This window comes from Bombus terrestris, chromosome 2, assembly GCF_910591885.1.
Source record: "Bombus terrestris chromosome 2, iyBomTerr1.2, whole genome shotgun sequence".
Taxonomy (NCBI): Eukaryota; Metazoa; Arthropoda; class Insecta; order Hymenoptera; family Apidae; genus Bombus; species Bombus terrestris.
Genome location: NC_063270.1, coordinates 9,127,485 through 9,147,816, shown reverse-complemented (window position 1 = coordinate 9,147,816; position 20,332 = coordinate 9,127,485). Strand labels below are relative to the sequence as shown.

The 20,332-nt window shown below is 44.1% G+C and overlaps 4 protein-coding genes across 12 annotated transcripts in view; 2 read left to right on the top strand and 2 right to left on the bottom strand.

The window, feature by feature from the left end:
* The window catches only part of LOC100648503 (probable serine/threonine-protein kinase yakA), a 53,152-nt gene extending 51,477 nt beyond the window's left edge, over nt 1–1,675 (bottom strand). Inside the window, exon 1 of the mRNA XM_003393647.4 lies at nt 266–1,675. The gene's annotated coding sequence lies outside the window, so the exon portion shown is untranslated. The remainder of the gene's footprint in view (nt 1–265) is intronic.
* The window catches only part of LOC100648272 (DNA (cytosine-5)-methyltransferase 3B), a 60,548-nt gene extending 45,901 nt beyond the window's left edge, over nt 1–14,647 (top strand). The window contains exons 1-18 of one of the 4 annotated variants that reach the window (XM_048409520.1): nt 4,321–4,601; nt 7,003–8,236; nt 8,531–8,619; nt 9,004–9,108; nt 9,184–9,265; nt 9,635–9,745; nt 9,832–9,975; nt 10,343–10,434; nt 10,523–10,633; nt 10,737–10,959; nt 11,499–11,626; nt 11,730–11,777; nt 12,276–12,340; nt 12,428–12,699; nt 12,798–13,034; nt 13,430–13,571; nt 13,644–13,858; nt 13,946–14,647. In XM_048409520.1, coding sequence (XP_048265477.1) covers nt 7,072–8,236; nt 8,531–8,619; nt 9,004–9,108; nt 9,184–9,265; nt 9,635–9,745; nt 9,832–9,975; nt 10,343–10,434; nt 10,523–10,633; nt 10,737–10,959; nt 11,499–11,626; nt 11,730–11,777; nt 12,276–12,340; nt 12,428–12,699; nt 12,798–13,034; nt 13,430–13,571; nt 13,644–13,858; nt 13,946–14,172 — 3,456 coding nt within the window. In that variant the 5' untranslated portion in view covers nt 4,321–4,601; nt 7,003–7,071 and the 3' untranslated portion in view covers nt 14,173–14,647. 4 annotated transcript variants of the gene reach the window in all.
* On the bottom strand, nt 14,313–18,344 carry LOC100648388 (polynucleotide 5'-hydroxyl-kinase NOL9). Of its 3 annotated transcripts, none has more exons than XM_003393646.4 (7): nt 18,111–18,344; nt 17,779–18,002; nt 16,073–17,649; nt 15,790–15,992; nt 15,247–15,297; nt 14,967–15,160; nt 14,313–14,880 (listed from the first exon to the last, which is right to left on the bottom strand). In XM_003393646.4, exons 1-7 carry the CDS (start codon nt 18,176–18,178, stop codon nt 14,648–14,650), a joined length of 2,550 nt encoding a protein of 849 aa, XP_003393694.2. In that variant the 5' UTR covers nt 18,179–18,344; the 3' UTR covers nt 14,313–14,647. The 3 variants fall into 3 exon arrangements, with proteins under 3 accessions (XP_003393694.2, XP_012172911.1, XP_012172919.1); XM_012317521.3 differs by having other exon boundaries at nt 17,779–17,990; XM_012317529.3 differs by lacking the exon at nt 18,111–18,344 and having other exon boundaries at nt 16,073–17,626; nt 17,710–17,921.
* A 123-nt stretch (nt 18,345–18,467) lies between these two features.
* LOC100648008 (trehalase) overlaps nt 18,468–20,332 on the top strand; it is a 44,786-nt gene continuing 42,921 nt past the window's right edge. For all 4 annotated transcript variants that reach the window (XM_012317483.3, XM_003393644.4, XM_012317486.3 and 1 more), the window contains exons 1-5: nt 18,468–18,676; nt 19,038–19,123; nt 19,216–19,494; nt 19,578–19,719; nt 19,821–20,270. In XM_012317483.3, the coding sequence (XP_012172873.2) occupies nt 18,579–18,676; nt 19,038–19,123; nt 19,216–19,494; nt 19,578–19,719; nt 19,821–20,270 (1,055 nt within the window). In that variant the 5' untranslated portion in view covers nt 18,468–18,578. The remainder of the gene's footprint in view (nt 18,677–19,037; nt 19,124–19,215; nt 19,495–19,577; nt 19,720–19,820; nt 20,271–20,332) is intronic.

The following is a 20,332-nucleotide window of genomic DNA, read 5'->3' as shown; positions in this document are numbered from 1 at the left end:
CGCGAGGTTCGAGAGAAAGATCGGAAGGGTCGATAGACGGACAGGTAGACAGGTAGGCAGGCAGTCGGGTGGCGGACGGGTATGCGGGCAGGCAGGTACAGGCAGACAGGCAAGCAAGCGAGCAAGCAAGCGAGCAAGCAAACTGACAGACAGGACCGCTCTCCCCGACGGCTTCGCGGAGAGAACGCGAGCCGTCGGCAGGGTAACGCGAGTAGAAAGAACGCGCGCGATCCCGCGTGACTAATATGCTCGCACCAACACTCACTACTACGGCACTGTGTGTCACCCTGCGTTGAACGTAAACTGTCGTACCGTCGCGACGACGGGACCGACGGCGAGCCCGGTCGGTCGCCGACGACGGTCGCCGGCAAAGAGGCGAGACGGACGACGACGGATCCGGCGGTGGCGATGGCGGCGGCGATTGCCGCGTATTCGAGCGGATTCGATCGAGATTCAATCGAGTCCTCTCGTGCTGCTCGTCCTCCGGTTACCGCTCGTGATCCTCCTTACCACCATCGTCATCGTCCTCCAGGATATCCGACGGTCGGTCTCGGGAGCGCCTCGATCCTCCGTCGGGCAGCTGTTGATGTCGGCTCGATGTATCCAAAGCCGAGGTGTCGCGAGGACGAGAAAGAGAGAGGCAAAAACCAACCGCTGTTGTTAGCCGGACCCACGGTGTCCAGCTGTGTCGATACTTTCGGCTGCAGACCTTTTCGAGAAACGCTGCTCTCTCGCGGTTTTCACCCGCACGCTGCTACACGTGACCACCACAACTGCGATGGTTCAACCAGCCGAATATCCCTCTCGGCCGAAAACTTTCTTCTCTTCGAGTTTCTCCTGTTCCGCGTTGCCGGTTCTCGATCGTCCCTCTCGCGTCTCCTCTCGTTTTTCGTTCGGTCTCGTCGTCTTCGACTCTCGTTTCTTCGCTTGCAATGCCACTGCACGGTTTGCGTTGCTCGGCCTCCTCAAGACGCGCCGACCAAAGAAAAGGCTACTCGACTCGATTCTCGCGACGGATCCGTTCCGTCCTCCACCATCTCTTTCACTCCTCGTCCGTTTCCTCGCTCTCGCTTCTCTTGCTCGTTCGCTCGCGGCAAAGCGGTCTCGTCCGAGGGATTCGCGTTCGCTGCACCCACGCCCCGGACGATAAAGACGGCACAATGTTTTCTCTTTTTTTCCTGTCTTCCGCCTTTCTCTCTCGCTCGCTCGCTCGCTCTTTTTCTCCCTCTCTTGCTTCTTTCTCCGTTTCACTGGACGAGCGTCGATGGTTCGTTCGGTCGTCTCGCCAACCGGACGACTCGTCGCGTTATTTCGCTCTCGATAACGCAACGACGTATACCGCTCCTAAACCTCGGTACGCTGCTCCACGATACGACACTCCACCGCAAACGCGCCTTCTCTTCGTCTCTCTTCTCTCCTTTGTCTTCGGTGTCCGACTCTATCCCGTTTCTGTCTCCTTTCTCTATCCTTCGCTGTATACGCCTTGCTCCGTATTCGTTTCGACGAGAAGTCTACTGTCGCGTAAACACTCGTCCACGCACACCACGGATGTTGAAACCGCGGCAGCAAGAGTCGGCACCGCACTGCTTGGCCGTGTCGCTGGTTCGGTCGCTCGAGCCGCGAGGTTCGTGCGTTTCCGACCTCCATCGACTACGTTCGGTCTCGCTCGGTTTCAGAGCCTCCCGCCGACCGCGTCGGCGGCGGCGGCGGCGGCGACGACGACGACGACGACGACGACGGCAATGACGACGACGACGACGACTACGACGACTATGAAGACGACGACGACGAAGACGACGACAACGACGACGACGACAACGACGACGAAGACGACAAAGACGGCAACGACGACTACGTTGCTGGTACCAGTAACGATATCAACGGCGATATCTGTGCCATCGACGACGGATACGATTACGACGATTACGATCGTTGCTAGCAACATCTGTAAAATTTCTACATTTGTCTCGTCCTCTTCTCGCCTCTCTCCCCTCTGTCGATCGTTTCTCTCTGTCAGGTGTAATAGACGCGTTCGCGTTCGTGTCCGCGTTAACCAACGCTAATCGATATTCGACGATCGACGATAAATCGAGTCACGCGACTTTGATTGGTCAAGAGGAATCGATCCTTGGCTCTCGGTGCAATTATTTGCCTTACTGAATTTCCAACGGTTCGCGGTTTCATCGTACAGACGTAGCCAAGAGAAAGAACATATTTGGTCGAATCTGCGTGTGTTCCGATACCAACGGCATTATACAAATTACGCGACAACATCGCGATTGCTGGAATGTCGTAACCGAATCCTTCGAGACGAGTAACTCGCCAGCTCGTATCCTTTTCTCGACGCACCGATGGGCGCGACTCCTTTCGACGGAAAGCAACGGCCTTTCGAAACTGCCGCGTACCATCGAACCAGTCGTGCTAATTGACCGCGACCTGCCACAGCTATCTCGCTAAAGCGACCTCCGAATTCGCCTTCGAACTCGAAGAAATCGTCAGACGCATCGAACAGAGACGATGGCGCGAAACCGTTCGAGTTTTCAAGGAATCGCGACCTCGAATCTCGAAAGAGACGCGTCGACCCGCTACGCAGTTACCGCGAGTCTCGTAGATTCCGCGGAGAAAATCGATCGGCGTTATCGATCGAAAGGTCGCGCGGCTCGACCGGCCGTTGCGTTGGTTGGCCGATTTCCTGCCAGTCTAACTGGCTCGCTGGCCAAGAGCCTGGCCGCGGCGGCGGCGGCGGCGGCGAGCCGTGCGCGCGGCTTGCGCTCCCAGCGTTTCACCGTAGCTGCATGCACGCGTCGAAACGCGGCTCGGTGCACGCGTGTCCGTGTAACGCGTGCAATCCATTCGACCGAGTCCGCCGTGAGGGTGTAGATCGGAGTGGGAAGGCGAGCGCGAGCGCGACTGTACGCGAACCCGTGTGGGTGAGAGAGCGCGCGCGAACCAGCGTATATCGCCGAGAGGCTGACTGCGAGACAGAGAGACTGAACGTTGGAGAAACCGAGATAGCTTCGACGTATATAAGGGCACGTACGCGTACACGTATGCACGACCGACTGCCATGGCGGTAGTGGTGTATGCGGTGACCCTGCCGCGATGTAGGTGGATGGGATGCCAGGGCTGTACCGAGAAACCCTGTGTCGACGTCTCTCTCGGCCCCTCGAGAACCTATATCTTTCAACGAATTTGTTCGCTCGCGTCTCGATTCGAGACGTCCTGAAATTTGCATTTCGATCGCTTCGAACGATGCGAAGCGAGATGATCCAACGATTCGTACGCCGATCCATGGTGAACCGTTTTCGATTCGGGGCAAGTGGCGCACGCTCCGATCGAAAGTCGCGTGATTTCGCGCAAACTCGAAACACCGTTGCTCGATTCGTCGTTTAAACGATTGGCATCGAGGCGAGAATCGAGTTTTACTGTTGTTTCTTGGAGAGAGGGCAAGCAAACGAATATTTAACGAGACGCGTAGTAACAGGTAGTAGAGAGAAGGTAGACAGACGATCGTACCGGTTTGCGAATGGAAACGAAACGAACGCTCGTTTCGCTTGGTAGATACGATAGGCGACGATAGTTCGATCGCGCGCCGATATCGCACGTGTGGCGCGCGCCATCTCTTTCGTCGATCGTCGCGGTAAAAATAATGTCAAAGTCAAACTCCTTAACACGCTCCTGTTTCGAGTAGCCGCTTCATGTGTGTGTGCGCGCGTGCGATGGCCAATCGTACGTATATAGATACCAGCAGGTCGCAGCGTGAGCGCGAGCGCGACCAAGCGAAAGCAGCGGGGTCGAGGGTGGATTTCACGCAAAGCCGAGCGAGCGAGAGGGAACTCATTGCGCGCCACTCGATGAAGCGAGAGACGAGCAGATCGCGACCAAGCGGGAAACGCTCGTACAGACCGATCCTCGAAACAGAAAGAGAACTACCGCTGGGGAAACGAAAGGAGGCTCTCACGCGCGCGATAGACAGAGAGAGAGCGCAACGCCTGCTGCGATCAACCCATCCTTCGTGTAGAAGGAGCGACGAAGAGAGAGTAAAAGAGAGGGGCAGAGAGCAGGAGGGAAGGAAAAGACGATACCGTCGTCGAAGCTCACGCAAACACGCTCCTGGCCGAGCTCGCACACCGCTGCCTGCCAGACTCCCACCACGCGAACTTTCGGAAAAATCAATAGAATACAAGAAAAGCCCACGCTGCGCTAGGCGAGTGGAGCCCTCTCTTCCTCGTTCTTCCTTCTCTTTACAGCTCCCTTCTATTCTCTTCCTTCCTTCCTTCCTTCCTTCCTTCCTTCCTTCCTTCCTTTCGTCCCTCCCTTCTTCCTTCTTGCCTGCTTGCCTTCCTTCCGTGCTTCCTTCCTTCCCTCTGTTTCCCTTCTTCCTTTCGCCTCCGCGGTTCTCTGTTTGTACTCGCTTACTACTCGCCGGTCGCGTCCACCACGCAAACACGAAACGCTTGGCGATGCTCTGCGTCCGACCCAACAACCAAGATAAACGGTTTGCCTGAAAAAATCGCGAACAGAGAAAAAGCAGCTGACGGAGCCAGCCGCACGTGTGCGATCGACACGAATCTCAGATCGACCAAACTGTCCGCTCTACCGTGAGTTTGCACCGAGTTGCGCATTACCCGTATGAAACCTTCCCTGTCTCTCTCTCTCTCTCTCTCGCTCTGTCTCTGGTCCGCATTTTTCCACCGTTTTTGGAAACGAGACGTTCATAGAGACGTTGTCCTGTAGATTTTTCTTTAGTTTGGCGAAAAGTACTTTTCGTACAGTTATATAACAGTTATGATAGTAATAACGTAGATACGATGTAAATAAACAAGGCGAACTGAGTAATGCAAATTTGATATAAATGTAGTACAAGTGGGAATGGAGCAAGTCATTCGAAAACGATAGAAACGCGCAGCGTAGACAGCAACGCGGAGGGGTTTCGATGGAGAGTGGAAGGATAGAAGGCCGCATAGAGAGAGTGGAAGTTGGTTGGGCGAACGATTGCGCGGTGCATGGATCTCGATCCGTGTGCACCTTCTACGATCCAAACGGAATCGTAGCCTACCTCGTACTAAACGGAACTGACCCAGCTTCGTGGCTTTGTACCCTTCGTTGATCCGTCTGTCTCTTTTTCTCTGCCAGTCAGCCGATCCCTCGCTCGCTCGCTCGCTCTCTCCCCTCTCTTTCGCTGCTTCTTTTCATCTTTGTCCGGTATTGCCGGTGTACGAGGCCTCTCTCTCTGTCCTTCGCCCCTTGACATTCTCCCACCGCCGACGAGACACCCTCGAGAAGTTTCAATTTATACTGAAAGTCGTCATGACCGAATCTACAAATACGTACACTCGCTCGCGTTCCTAGTCCATTCATATCAGCTGAGTGCACGTAAACGTTACCGTATCGTTCTTGGTCCGTGATCGCGTACGAGCGGTTCGTCGAACCGCTCTGTATTTTCTGTCACGCTGTTCGCTGTGCCGATCGAAATCCCTTCTCCATCGCGTCGAACAAAATTTGTCGAGAAACCTTGGGATCGTATCCTTGGCGCGTTAGTCGCCGTTTCGTGCTGTCCGAGCGAAAAAACCTCTCGCGTGAGATCGCTACGCGGATCCAGTCACGCGACATCGAGGATACCGTGCGGCTAAGAACGCTACGCAGGATCGCGTGCGCGAGATTCCCAAGCTTCGAGTATCTTTGAAAACACCTAACGATACGCTTAATCGTCACGGCACGGTGAACGGCGAACAGTGAACGACGCGAGTCGAGAACCCAGCCGACCATATTCTATCTCGCTCTCCCTCGAGAATCGTTCGCTTTCTGTTCGCTCTCACTGGCGAGCTAACCAATTTTAGTTCCAGCTTCTCACATTGTCGCTCTAGTCGCCGTCTGTTTGCGTTACGAGACAGACCTGTGTAGAGTTTCGCGTTGTGAAATGTTTGCGCGCCATCCAACCCACGATCGGAGAATCGTAGTCGAAAACTCGGGGTTCAACTTCGAGTCGGAGTCGTCGAATAGACTGGCAGAGGAGGAAGGGTGGGAGGTAGGCGACAATGTCGGTTAAGGAGGCCGAGAGGCCCGTTAAAGAATCGAGAACGCGGCCTCCAACGAGCCGACTGCGAGTGGACACGACATGGCGGACAATAAAATAAGCGAATCAGCAGGTCGTTGTCGTAATTCTGGCTACGTCACTAGTACTACCCCTCTACACTCGACAGAGGGTCGTGTACCCTCGCGTAGAGGGGGATAATGGCGGCGGGAGGGTGGCGTGGAGCGGCGCACAGAGAGACGACGAGGGAGAGAGAGAGAGAGAGAGAGAGAGAGAGAGAGAGAGAAAGAAAGAGAGAAAGAGAGTGCGGAGAGCAGAGGATCGGAGAGGAGAGGAGAGGAGAACATGGGGTGAGAGGCGCGCACGGGGCTAGGCAGGAGGGACAGCGGTGGTGAGAGGAACGCGCGGAACGCTTTATGAATGAATGTTTCCACGCCAAGTGTGGCGAGAGAGCGAGAGAGGCCCCCGTGTGTCCCGCGTGTAAACACAATAATACCGACGTTTCCATTCATCAGGTCGACCCCAGCAAAGCATGCCGCGACCTCGAGAAATGCCTTTCGAGGCGCCACGTGGATCGCATACCCCTCCCTAACCCTCTACCCTACCCACCCCCTCCCCCTCTCTCTCTCTTTCTTTTTTGTTACCAACCCTCCGCGGTGCTGTTTCAAACGCGATTTCAATCTTTCCAGCTCGTTTCATCGCGCTATCTTCTCCGTGCCATCGCCGTGAATCTCGGGCGCCGACTCGCGCGCTCCATCCATCCTGCTTTCTATTATACCTGAGCCGAAATGCGTCGTCCTTCGAGGGAACGCGTTGCCGCGATCGATCTCACGCGATCCTCCAACGAAATTTCGAAACGGAGACCCTGGAAATCCACGAGAACGATGATCGAACGCGACTAAAACATTCCCAGTTGTTACCCCCGATGAAAGTTGCGCTTTCTAGTTCGAATTGTACGCGTGTTACAGGTCTTTGAGCGAACGAATCTACCCAGGAAGGATGAGTTGCAACGATGGGCGGGGAACAGCGTTTGGTCCATGGTATGCGCCATGGAACTGGGCTTGGTATCAGACGTTTCCCGAAACAACGCGCCGTTCCACACGGTGTCGGATGAACGATCGCTCGTCCAGACTAACGCCACCGTTTCAAAGCCCTCGTTGCCCTTGGCAAATGACTGCATCGATGCCGCAAGTAAGACCACGAAGAGTACTCGTTTGAGATCGTCCACCAAGAGGAAACAAAAGTGCAAATTTCCATCTAGATCCAAATCCAAATACTCGTCCATCGGGAAAGCGGTAAAGAAGAGCTCACGCAAAGATAGAGGAGATGATTCGGCCACCGCGAACCACTCCAACACCGTAGATAAGTTTTGGAGGTCGCGAAAGGCGGGTCTTGACAGATCGAAGAAACGAACGAACCAAGAGTCCGAAAGTTCGGAACATTTTCTTCCTGACGGGGCTCGAAAACAACACCACCATCGAGAGTCCATCGTAGACGACAACGATAATTTGGCGAATGGATCAAATCACGCGGCAAACAGCCTCGACATGCAAATTGACGTTCCGCAGACACGTGCATCTGATCAGCAGATGTCTTACGAAAACGACGTGGCTAACTTCGTTTCACGCGACTGTAATCGCACGGAGGAAAGCGATCTCTGTGTGATCACGACGGAGATCTTGGAAACCAACGAACTCGACGCTTTTCAGATCTCAGCGCCCACCTTCGACGAGCAGAAGGAGCAAATGTTGGTCGACAACGACGAGGACGTCGTTGCACGTCGTTGCTCGAAAGAAGAATGTAACAGCGAGGGTACCTCGTCGACGAACAACAGCGTCGAAGATAACGCGTCGATGGCCGATCGAATGGAAACTGAGGATTCGTCGGAGCAACCATCGGGGAGCGACATTGCCCTTGAACGGTTCGACCAAGTCGAATCGACGAGTTTCGACGATACGGATACGCTTCCTCTGGCGAAAAGAATCTCGTCCGAAAGTCGAGCGTCCAGCGAAGGCGAACGAAACAACGAAACGACCAAGCCCGTGAAAAAAGCGGCGAGAAACAACGAGCTGCGAAACAAAGGATCCAGGTGGGGCGAAGAATATCACGAGGTCAGAAGGGTTACGCGAGGATCGATAAAAATCAGCAAGGATCTTTTCGTCGGCAAGCTGGTGTGGGGCTGTTGTTCTGGATGGTGGCCAGGCGAGAATTTCAAAACTATTTCTTTCTAACATGTACTTTCGTTCGGAAGCTCGTATTCGGACTTCGTACCTCGCGAGTTTGCTACTCGATCGATTAGCGGCAGACTGGAACCTAGCGATCGGCTTACCCGATCGAAAGTTTAAACGCGTGTATAAAGCTGGAATAGGATCACGGGAATGCGCGTGACGCGATGTGACGCGATGTGACGCGACGTGACGCAACGTGACGCGACGAGACGAACGCAATCGATGTTGCAGCTATGTCCTAAGTAAACGTTTCTATGTGATATTACAGCGTTAATTATCGATGCCGACCATGTAGGAATGTTGTCCGAAGCAGGCAAATCATGGGTTTACTGGATTGGAGAAGCTCGTATATCATTAGTGAATATATCTTTCAATTTATTTATTTTTTCTTTTTTTTTCTCTCTTTCTCTCTCTTTCTCTTCGTTCTTCTTACTCCCTTAACGGTCCAGAAAATTTTGGTCAAACCCTACCAAAGACTCGTTGGTTGTACTTTGTCGAGAAATTAATCGAATATTCAATTACTCCATGTGCTTGTAACGAGTAAGTGGCCGGGATACAAACGTTATGAACTTGCCGAATAACCCGGTGTAGTTCGATGAAACGCAAGGTATCAATTGCAACGTGACCGAACGAGACGTACGAGTCTGAGACTGTCAGAAACTGGACAGTTAAGGGGTAACGCTCTCCGCGAGCGACTGATTTTTCAAAATTGCCAACTGACATATCGGCGTTTCGTTTTAGTTGAGTGAAAAGACACAGATCGAACCGTTCTCGTACAACCTCAAGAGCCGACTAACGCAGAATTCGAACGAAGCGCGAATGCGTGTCATCGACGCAACTATGCAGGTTTTCTTTTTCCATCTTTTTCTCCCATTTTTTTCTCTCTCATATTTTATTACTTAGATACGAGTTTCGCTTCAGATGTTGCGGAGATTATTGGGCGGCACTTTAACCAAGCCTTACTTCACCTGGATCGAGAACAATTTACAATGCGCGATCGAAAGTAAGTGATCGAATACGTGGGTCGCGACTCCTGCAACCAATTATTCTTAGCTGATAGATTTTTCGCGCTAACGAAACGGAAAGCACGCGAGAAGAAGGCATTTCTTTCGATCAAAAATTTTCATATCTCGCTCCTTTTAGAACGATAGCGAAACCTACGATATGACAGACTTTGGTACTACACTTTCGACTTATTTTTATGCGCGTAATCGGATTCCATCCGGTTGAACTACGATTGCGAAATAATAACAGGAGGTCGCGACTCCAAAAAAAAAGAAAAAAATAAAAAAGAAAGAAATAGGAGAGTATTGCTTTAGCGCACGAACCGGTAAAACGGTCACATCAATTTGATCGTATTTTTCGTACATAGCGTTAGACGAAATCAAGTTCTACCCATATCCAGACAAGATACAACAGAGATTAAACGGACTTAGGGAGAAGAACGCAAAAATTACGAAGAAATACTTGCTAGACCAAAAACGTATGTTGTTGCTTTCTTCGTTCTTTTATTTTCCTCCTCTGTCTCTCCTCCGATGCGAATATCAATTGCTGGATTTCTTTCGATAGGCGAAAGTCAAGGGAAAAAGTTGGCTGAAAAAGCGAAAGATTCGCTGCAACGAGGCAACGTAGATTTAACGCATTTGCCGTTGAAAGAACAGAATCCGGGGATTATAACGTGGGCTAAAATCGCCGGACACAATTGGTGGCCAGGTAATGCGCTTTAAGTTCCTTCTTTTACGAGGCTGCTCGCGGATTACGCGTTCTCTCCTACAGTTTTCAATCGTTTCGATCTTTATTACGAATATCGATAGGATGAAATTCCACCTGTACACTGTCGTTCGTACGTATGCGACCACTTTGTTAACACGAATATTACTAAAAATACGCGAACAATGAGAAATTAACGGTGGGAAGTGTTACGTACTATCGTCGCGTAGAACTACGAACGACAATGTTGTTCGCGAGTAAATACAATTTCAAGACTCCTCGAATATTTCAAGCGTCTTTCGAATATTACAAATTCACGTTTTAAACATCCTTTCGCACGTTTCCCAAACACGCTCCCTTTACGTTGCAGCGATGATTATCGATTATCGTGACTGTTGCATGCGTGAACCAAGCTTTGGTTGCCAGTGGATTATGTGGTACGGTGATTACCAGCTCTCAGAGGTAAAAATTATCGAACGTTACTAAACGTTCCATCGAAATGGAGCGGAATATACGCGTAGACTGTTACACGATTTTTATTGCGCGACAGGTGCACCATCAGTTGTTCATGAGATTCGACAAGGGCATGGAAAAAATGCGCGACTACATAAATAATACGAAAAAGCACATATACCTCTTTGGGGTTCTCCAAGCCTCCAAGGTATTTATCCGCGTGTTGTGTCGTTTTCACCGTCTTTCGTAATCCACAAAATTCCGTTTGAGCCGTTACTTTCCAATTCTTTTTTTTTTCTTTTTTTTTTTAGGATTATTGCTCTCGTCTGGGATTCAAAACCGAGAACTGGACTGTAAACGACGCGTTGAAATATTTCGCAAGGAAGGAAGATTCCAAAAGATCGTGCGCTCAAAGAAAAGAAGATTCCGTCAAAATATACGATAAATATTCAGCTTGCATAGCCAAGAAATTGAACGAGTTGAAGAACAATGCAAATGTAGACGATGGCCGGACGAATGACATAAAGAACAGTGGTAAGTTCGGCCGAATGGATACAATGTCGCGCTGTGAGTACGCGGAAACGTTGAAACATTTGTAGCGACAGCGTGTAAGCTCTCTTATATCATCTTCTTAATGAAATTAAAGGGACGATATTTTTTAACTTTACCGACCGATAGCCGATTAATCGGTTTTTATCGTCGACGATCTTTCTCATTATTTGAGCAGTAATTTGTTATTTAGTACTAAGGTACCTTGCTCAGTTGCTTCGTAAGCTCCCACAGTTTTATACCAATTTGGAAAAGATACCGTTCGCGATGAACAAAAAGAATGGTATTGGAGAGTCTAAACCAAAACAGAGCCAACGCCAGGGAGAATCTGCGGCCGAGCTGCTGATCGGACGTGCGTATGCTGTTGAACTGCTAGCGGTCAAGTAAAGTGTTAAGAGTCGAGATACGTGACAAACTTTGAATTCTCAAAATCTTGATTCGCTTACACCGCTATCAATCTCAGCACACCATATACGTTATGGAAAAATATCACTTGTAAAACATAAGTATCTGTTTCGATCTAGATGACTTACGTTCTGCGATGAACGGAAACATCGCGTTCGAATCGTTATGCCTAAAGTGTCTACGAGTTGCTGAGGGTAAGACGGAAATTCATCCATTCTTCGAGGGATCTTTGTGCAAAAGTTGCTCGGTAAGATAACGCTAGTTAACGCATCGATAACGTCACAGAGACCTCGTACTATAATTTTGCAAAGGCAAATCGTTGTTCATGCTTGGAAATTGAACTGTTCTAGGATCACTATAAGCCCTGCATGTTCCTTTTCGGCAATGACGCCAAGTGCGTAAGTATTCCTGTTTCGATGTACATGCTATAAAAAGTCCCAGGGTTCGGAAGTTAGTTATGAAATGCAAACAAAGCAGGTTATCGGTTTTTGAAAAGTTAAAAGAAATATATTAGAATAATAGATACACTATATATGCCCATTACACAAATGGCAGGTACAAGAAGAATATGTTTTTAAAAAATAGTTGGTCATAAATCATCATAATTTATAATAGTCTATCATTCATAAAATTGAGATTCATAGAATTAAGAATGTGGAACAAATTTGGAAAGAAATATGGAACAAATTTCTTTTCATAAATACCATGTAAATTAACTAAAAGGAAGTTACAAATGTTTAGAAATTTCTAAGAAGCTACACGTTTCTTGCTTCACTAATATACCTATAGAATATACCGACAAGCTTTGGTTGTTAGACCCTGGGACTGTCAATATACTGTACAATATTTCACTTAGCCGAAATAATCGTCCAATTCATTCATTGGTTGTTGATCAGTTTCACTGCACGGTGTGCGCAGCCTCTGGCATGATGATCATATGCGACAAAGAGGATTGCCCAAGGTGAACTTTTCTTCGTCTTTGCAAGTATAATTTCCAAACGTATGAACATTGATAAATTGTGCTTTTCTCTGTTTCTTATTTCTTCAGAGTGTATTGTACTGCCTGCATGAAACACCTGTTATGCCCAACGACCTATGAACAAGTTCTTCAGGAAGATCCTTGGGAGTGTTTCCTCTGCGCAACTAACAATAAGCCTCGACCGTCCTCCGATTCGATCATCAAGCCACGAGCAAATTGGAAAGACAAGATAATCAATATGTTCCGTACGAATTGCAAATCTAATCCGCAAGAGTTAATGAAACATAATTGGGAGAAGAAAAAGATACGCGTGCTGTCCTTATTCGATGGCCTCGGTACAGGTGCTGCGTTGAGATTCTACTCTTTTTTCTCTGCCAAGAAGCTTGGCATTTGGTCCAGTCGTAATTTACCGATTTTTCCTAAAGATAGATGTTTTCAGGTTTACTAGTACTTCTCAAGTTAGGTTTAACCGTGGACACGTATTACGCGAGCGAGATCGACCCGGATGCGTTAATGGTGACCGCTGCGCATTTTGGTGATCGAATCGTTCATTTGGGTAACGTAAAAGATATCACGAAGGAAAAGATTCAAGAAATAGCGCCTATCGATTTATTAATCGGTGGATCACCGTGCAATGATCTCAGCTTGGCTAATCCAATGCGACTCGGCCTCTATGGTTCGATTAGTTACTTTTAAACACAATAGCATATGTATGTACACCCTCGTTTATAAGTACATATTAGAATAATGGTTAATAGTACCCGTTTTTGAAAGCCATTATTTTCTTCCATGCTGTTAACTCGTTAATTTCGTTCAACTATTAGGTTGGCAACTAAGTGGTAATTAGGTGGTAATGACAAAAGCCGCAATCGTTTAGTTACCAACCTAATATTATTACATTTTGTCATGGAAGTACGTATTGCATTCTGTTCTTAGACGAACAGAATTCTGGTAATCTGAGATAAGGATTAATCTCCATAGGAGAGCAGAAAATACAATACTTGTAAACTAGGAGGGTGTACGTAAGAACGCGTAAGCGTTTTACTGTTTTTCACGGATTTTTCGCTTCAGATCCAAAAGGAACTGGTATCCTATTCTTCGAGTACTGTCGTATCAAGGATCTGCTAAAGAAAGTCAACAATGCATGCCATTTGTTTTGGTTATATGAAAATGTCGCTTCGATGCCGACCGAATATAGGTTGGAAATTAACAGGTAAGTTGAAACCGAGTTGAAAGTTTTACAGAATTCTTACATCGAGAACATTGAAACCTCGTTGTGTCACAGACATTTAGGACAAGAACCTGACACGATAGACTCGGCAGATTTTTCTCCTCAGCATAGGTTGAGGTTATACTGGCATAATTTACCGATAGAAATACACTCATTGTCTACACAACGAGAACAAGACGTTCAGGATATACTTACACCGCATTGTCAACGTTATTCGCTTGTTAAAAAGATTCGGACTGTTACTACGAAAGTAAACTCGCTAAAACAAGGTACATATTCTTAATCCTTAAAAATGCTACTCTCCGTTCATCGTATTAATCGCGTTTTAATTATTAATGATTTCTTTACATTCGTAGGCAAATTGGCTTTGAAACCAATTCTTATGAAAGACGAAAGTGATTCCTTGTGGATAACCGAACTCGAAGAGATATTCGGATTCCCGCGTCACTACACGGACGTGAAGAATTTATCGGCGTCAAAAAGACAAAGGTTAATAGGAAAGTCTTGGAGCGTTCAAACACTAACTGCCATTTTTAGATCTCTTTGTCCTTTTTTCGAGTGTAATACGATTGAAACGAACTAATCGTGACACGTTTAGAAAAATCGAAAATGTTTAAACATAGCGAACATAGTGTTTAAGCAAAGACAAAACGATCAAACGTGAACCAGATCTCGCTTCGTCTAGTCCAAAAGGAGGATATAGCGAATATTTTAAGCATTTCATCAAGTTTTTTCCAATTTATTTTGAATTTTATTACAATCAAGATAAAACAAATACCTCGCAGTATTTTCTACCGTTTCTGTCTTTTCTATTAAAATTGTATCTTTGTCTTTCTCTCTGAAATGTATACTTCATACACGCCTCAAACACACATCATACATTTTATACATTTTTCTTTTTGTTTGGTACGATGAAAAAAATAAGGAAACGAAAGAAGAAAAAAGAAAAACAATATTACAAATGCGTATTCTTAAAAAATGGAACCAAATAGATGATACATATACAACCCTTTTTTGATATACATAAAAATATATTATAAAAATTTATCGTTATTGTATCAAGCGTTGTTTTGATACCTCATACGGAAATACCCCCTGCGATGTTCTCGTGACATTGGTAAAACATCATTTCCACCGATATAAGGTACGTTCTTGTGTTGATTACTTTGTAGTAGCGTAATAGGTACCTGTATACATCCCATCAAACAATTCACGTACCGCATTGTAGAAACTGGTAATGGTGTGTTTATAAATATCTCTTGTCGCTCCATATCAACTCCTCTGATGATACCTACACACAAAGCAATGTCACGCATTAACTTCAAATTATAAAGTAAATACAAACAGAGAAAAATATATGTACGTTGATATGCTTACCAAACCCATAACATTGGCAAAGAGGTGATCTGTTTAATATACGTGGACCAGCCATACTTCCACCTTTTTGCCATTCATTGTTATTCATATCGATTCCACATAATGCTACTATATTACCATTCACTACGTTTAATGCATGCGACGGAGGTACTGACGTTCGTGGAATTGAAATGTACAACGATGCAAAAGATGTTCTGTAAGTAAAGACATTTTCTATATATTAAAGTAATTTAATAATTTGATACCTTTCACTCGACGCGTGCGGAAAGATGATACTAACACATATGGAACAGCTTCGTTGATGCTGAACGATAAAGGGTCATAGCGTCTCCTAAAGAAATAATAGAATTCACACCATTAACATAGATCAAACAATTGTGAATATATTAAAATGACTATCAAATAATATTGATATTGTAGCGGCACATGAGTCATAGGACGATTCGAATCGAGAGTGACTCGTGTTGCTGTTTTGCTTCGGGATATTGACACTGTTACGATGTACGAGATTTAAAAGTAAACAAACTCTGGGCAAAACAATATCGCCGCTACGTGCAACCGTCAACCGGAGTTCAACCTTTCCGGTACTCCCCCGACCAGGATAAATAAGCGAACATGCTCTCTAGGACATTTATTACTTAGTATCCTTATATTGAATAGCATTGAGCGAACGACAATTAAGACGTATTATACTAACTCTGTATTCTGTACTTAGAACGATTTTAAATATATCTGACTATCACAAGTATTCACTCGTGTCGTCATTTAAAGCAACACGTTTAATATCCACCACAATATTATATGTTAAATTCATATATCTTACGCGGAATTCCAAGAGTCTTGTTGGTCAATTTCACTCAAGTAGGAGATCATTACAAGTTCTCGTTTTTGATACGGCTCCATGTTCCAATTGTCGTGTCCTGGAGTACCTTTACGTTCTGCATTTGAATGTATCACGAATAATTCGTGATCGCATGGTCGACTCCAGTCAATAACATTCGTATACCAACTCGACCAGGATAATTGCTACAAACAATGCGTTTCTTCCGACGTATCTGTTTGCAAAACTATTCAAATGTATAGAATGGTAAAATAGTTACAATTACCTGTCGATTTATTACTTCTTTACTTAAGTATTCGATATAGTTATTCTTTGGCTTCTCAGACATAATCTGTACAACGAAAGAAGGTCGAATCAATTTGATCGTAAACAAGATGATATCCCAACCAATACCTTGTGAAAAACCCATCGTGTTTACAACGATAGGTAGGCGTGACAAAACTGGGCAACTTGACAATTTATTAATCAACATTTTAATACCCTCGATGTATCGTGTAATGCATTTTGACACGTTCACATCTCCGATATATAATTGAAAAGCCGGAGTCTTTAAATGCGTAAAGTTTGGTCCCAATAAGGGCTGTGTAATTAAACTGTACGATATACATTCAGCTGGTGTGCATTCTGCTTGTCCTGGGTCAACATCTACAAGAACCACCATTTTGGAAACAGGTAGTAGAGTATTTATCAAGCATCGCATTGTAGTTGATTTCCCGACGTCTTTTCCACCGGCTATTAAGGTGCAAGACCATTCGTTCTCACGGCAACGTTTCAACATTTTGTCAGTAACTTCTTGCGTAATACGTTGATCAATATTTATTTCCTTACACGCATAATTATCAATATAAAGATTCGACTGTAATATTCTTTCAGCTCTCTTAGGGTTAGTCCAAGAATGATAAGGTACATTTCTTATTTCTGGAAATAGCTTAAATGGATAAAAAACATGTAAAAACCTAGTCAATTTGTTTTCCAAATTTGATAACAAAACAACTGCCATGCCGGGTTGTATTTCTTTGATGTCTGCAATTAGTTTGTTCTCTTGGTTTTGATCAATGCCTTCTGTGGACAAAGATACCCATATATTTGATTCCAAATTTTGTGAAAATTTTTCACTCGTTTCGATCAAAACGTTACTATATCCTCTTGGTGAATAAATTTCGATTGGACTGTTCTGTGTGGTAATGACGTATCCGTAAGCTTCTATAGCCCCATATACTACTTGTACAATTAACTTTCCAGTAAAGCAAAATCGTGTATTTTTCGACATAACTGCGACTACTTTGTTCTTAAGACAATAAAATCGTACCAAGTGCTGATCAATGAGAACAGTATCATTATTACTTGAAGTTACTGTTTCCAATGTATCGCATTTTCTATTATTATGGATGCTACTTCCAGTGTAGCATATGTCAGAAGATCTCTTAGCTTTTGCTGAATTACTAGGAGTAGTATTTGAACTGCTATTTTGTAACTGCTTTTTATCCTTACGTGGTTTGCAGTTACTCTTGGATGGTGATACGATTTTAGTATCCTTTGCTCCATCAGATAAACTATCATTTGGATTTAACGATTCACCAATAATGACACAGGCCTCGTTCCTCATACTTTGCATATGTAATGGATTATTGTCAAAATCATCGCCCTTCATTTTCTTTTGTTCTTTTTGTTTAAGTACATCAGGTATGCTTAGCAAGGATAGATTATTCGACAGAGCTTCTACTATTACTGGTGAACCTATGGTTTTTTGCTCTGAAATGTTGCAATACTGCTGGTCATTTCTGTCTCTGGTTAACTGTACTCCTAATGAGTCATCGTTCTGGAAGGAAAGATCCACAGAATCTGAAATTTAAGCAACCTGTTTCCATAATGATGTTCTTTACTTCAATAAAGATACTATACCATATTTTATCTTCAACCTATAAATAGCGTGCAGTATTTATCCCAATTTGTGAATAATAAATTCCTTACGTTGTATTCCTTTTATATTGGTGCACTTTTTCTTTTTACGTTTTAAATTACATTGTAAGAGTATTTGTTTTCTGTTTAATGAATTTTCAGGCAACACACTGTTTTGAGCACTTTTATTCTTTTTGCCCAAAGAATTCATATTTAAACATTTAAGAAAAGATTTTCTTTTTCCCTGAACGAGCTTGTTTTGTGCTTTATATTGTGGTAATTGCCTAAATTTAAAACTGAAGTTTTTGAATCAATACAATACGTGTTTTAACAAATTTACCAACACATTAATCATATCAGATAAAATTGTTAAGAAGCATTCTAATTGTTCGACATTTACTCACGCTTTGGTTTGCTTTATACCAATTTTCAAAATTTTCGTTTTTAGCTTCTTTGTTTGTGACGATTTCATTTTTATCTTTTATGAAATTTGATTATGAAATAAGAAGATTCAAATCTCAGAATGACGCACTTTCGATAATTAACCTCGAAATAAACCAATATTATGATTCCTTCTTACAGAAATGTTTTGTGTATTTATTCAAAGAAAAGCTATATGACGCATAAGTGCTGTAAGTGTATGTATATAATTATATATATATATACATATTCACACAAAAGTAAACCCGGTTTTCAATTAGAGTACCTTTCCATTAAATCTCCATTCGAAAAATAGAAATGCTCCTTTAGTATGCATTCAAAGAAGGATAACAGGGCGGCTCTTTAGCGACGCATCACGGCTACTATAGTTACCATCCAATGTTAACGATACAGAATCGCGAAAGTGTATTGGGCGTTAATATTCACGAAAAATGGAGTTACCAGTTACATATTGTTTATGTGGCCGTTCTTACGATTTCGAACAATTTATGATACAATGTGATGTTTGTAAAGAATGGTATCATGGAGGGTAAGTGTTTGAAATATTGATAATTAAAAACAACGGTCTCTCCAAACACTATGATTAAATTATGCTTTCCGGGAACGAATATAAACACGTTTCGTCACCTATTCTACAAAACCCATTAAATAATTTAGCTACTCTTTCATGATTTCCTTTTCATGATATCTTTTCTGAAAATAATGGTTACAGCTTTTGCAGCAAAAGAATTAGGTTTTGTTGATACTCGCATAACCTATCCTAATGACGCGAAAATTTTTGATGCAAAAGTAAATTATGCGGCCAGATTTTATATTTTATGAATATCCTCTACATGTAACAAGATGTATCCATAACATTTAAAATAATTTTTATATTTTTCTCTCTATAGGTGTGTTTCTGTAAAAGAATATATGTCCATAGATCTTGACAAATACCATTGTCCACATTGTGAAGCAATGTGCGGGCCATCGCTTAGTGAGCACATAGAAATTAATTTTCTCTTACTGTACTATTTATATAAAAAAATCTACAGCTCTTTTATTATTCAAATGTTGATTCTATTTCAGTGAAAACAAAATTGAATTGGCATAGACATGATTATACCGAGCCCGATGCTGATACAAAACCAGTTCAAACTGGCACACCAGTATTTATAAGGGAATTAAAATCCAGACATTTCCCAAAAGCTGATGAAGTTGTTAAACATGTTAGAGGACAGCAATTGACCCTTCAATATTTACAAGCTAATGGCTTTGAAAGTCCTATTATAATTGATGGGAAGGATGGACTTGATATGACCGTTCCACCACCAAACTTCAGCGTTTATGATGTAGAAAGTTACATAGGTATTAATTCTTTGTATATATGAATATTTATGTTACTCTTATGCATTAAAAGTGTGTGCTAGATAGAACTGATTTTTTTTCAGGTGGAGATCGAGACATGGATGTAATCGACGTTACAAGACAAAGTAATATCAGAATGAAATTAAGAGACTTTGTTGAATATTACAATTCCCCTTGCAGAACAAGGGTTCTTAATGTGATTAGTCTTGAATTTACAAACACTGGGTATACCAATATTAATTGCCTTGCCACATATTGGCTTTAAATGTTTCTAGGAAATATATGTATATATATATAATATATAAATTGACAAATAAACGTTGCAGTCTTTCACCAATGGTCGAGGCACCATACATCGCGCGTAAACTCGACTGGGTTAATTCTGTTTGGCCGCGTGATTGGCTTGAGGATAGTGACATAAAACGCCCCGAAGTGCAAAAGTATTGCCTAATGGGGGTCAAAGACAGTTTCACAGATTTCCACATTGATTTTGGTGGTACATCTGTGTGGTATCACGTGCTACGCGGAGAGAAAGTGTTTTATCTGATCAGGCCTACCCCTGCTAATTTACAACTGTATCAACATTGGATGTGCAGCTCAACGCAGAGTGAAACATTTTTTGGAGATCAAGCTGATGCGTGTTACAAATGCGTTATAAAACAAGGCCAAACTATGATGATTCCAACAGGTTGGATACATGCTGTATTAACTCCAGTTGATTCTTTGGTCTTTGGTGGAAATTTTGTACATAGCCTTAACATTCCAATGCAACTACAGTGAGTACATGACAGTGATCATTGATTTAAAGATCATTTCAGATGTTTCACTTAATCTCCAA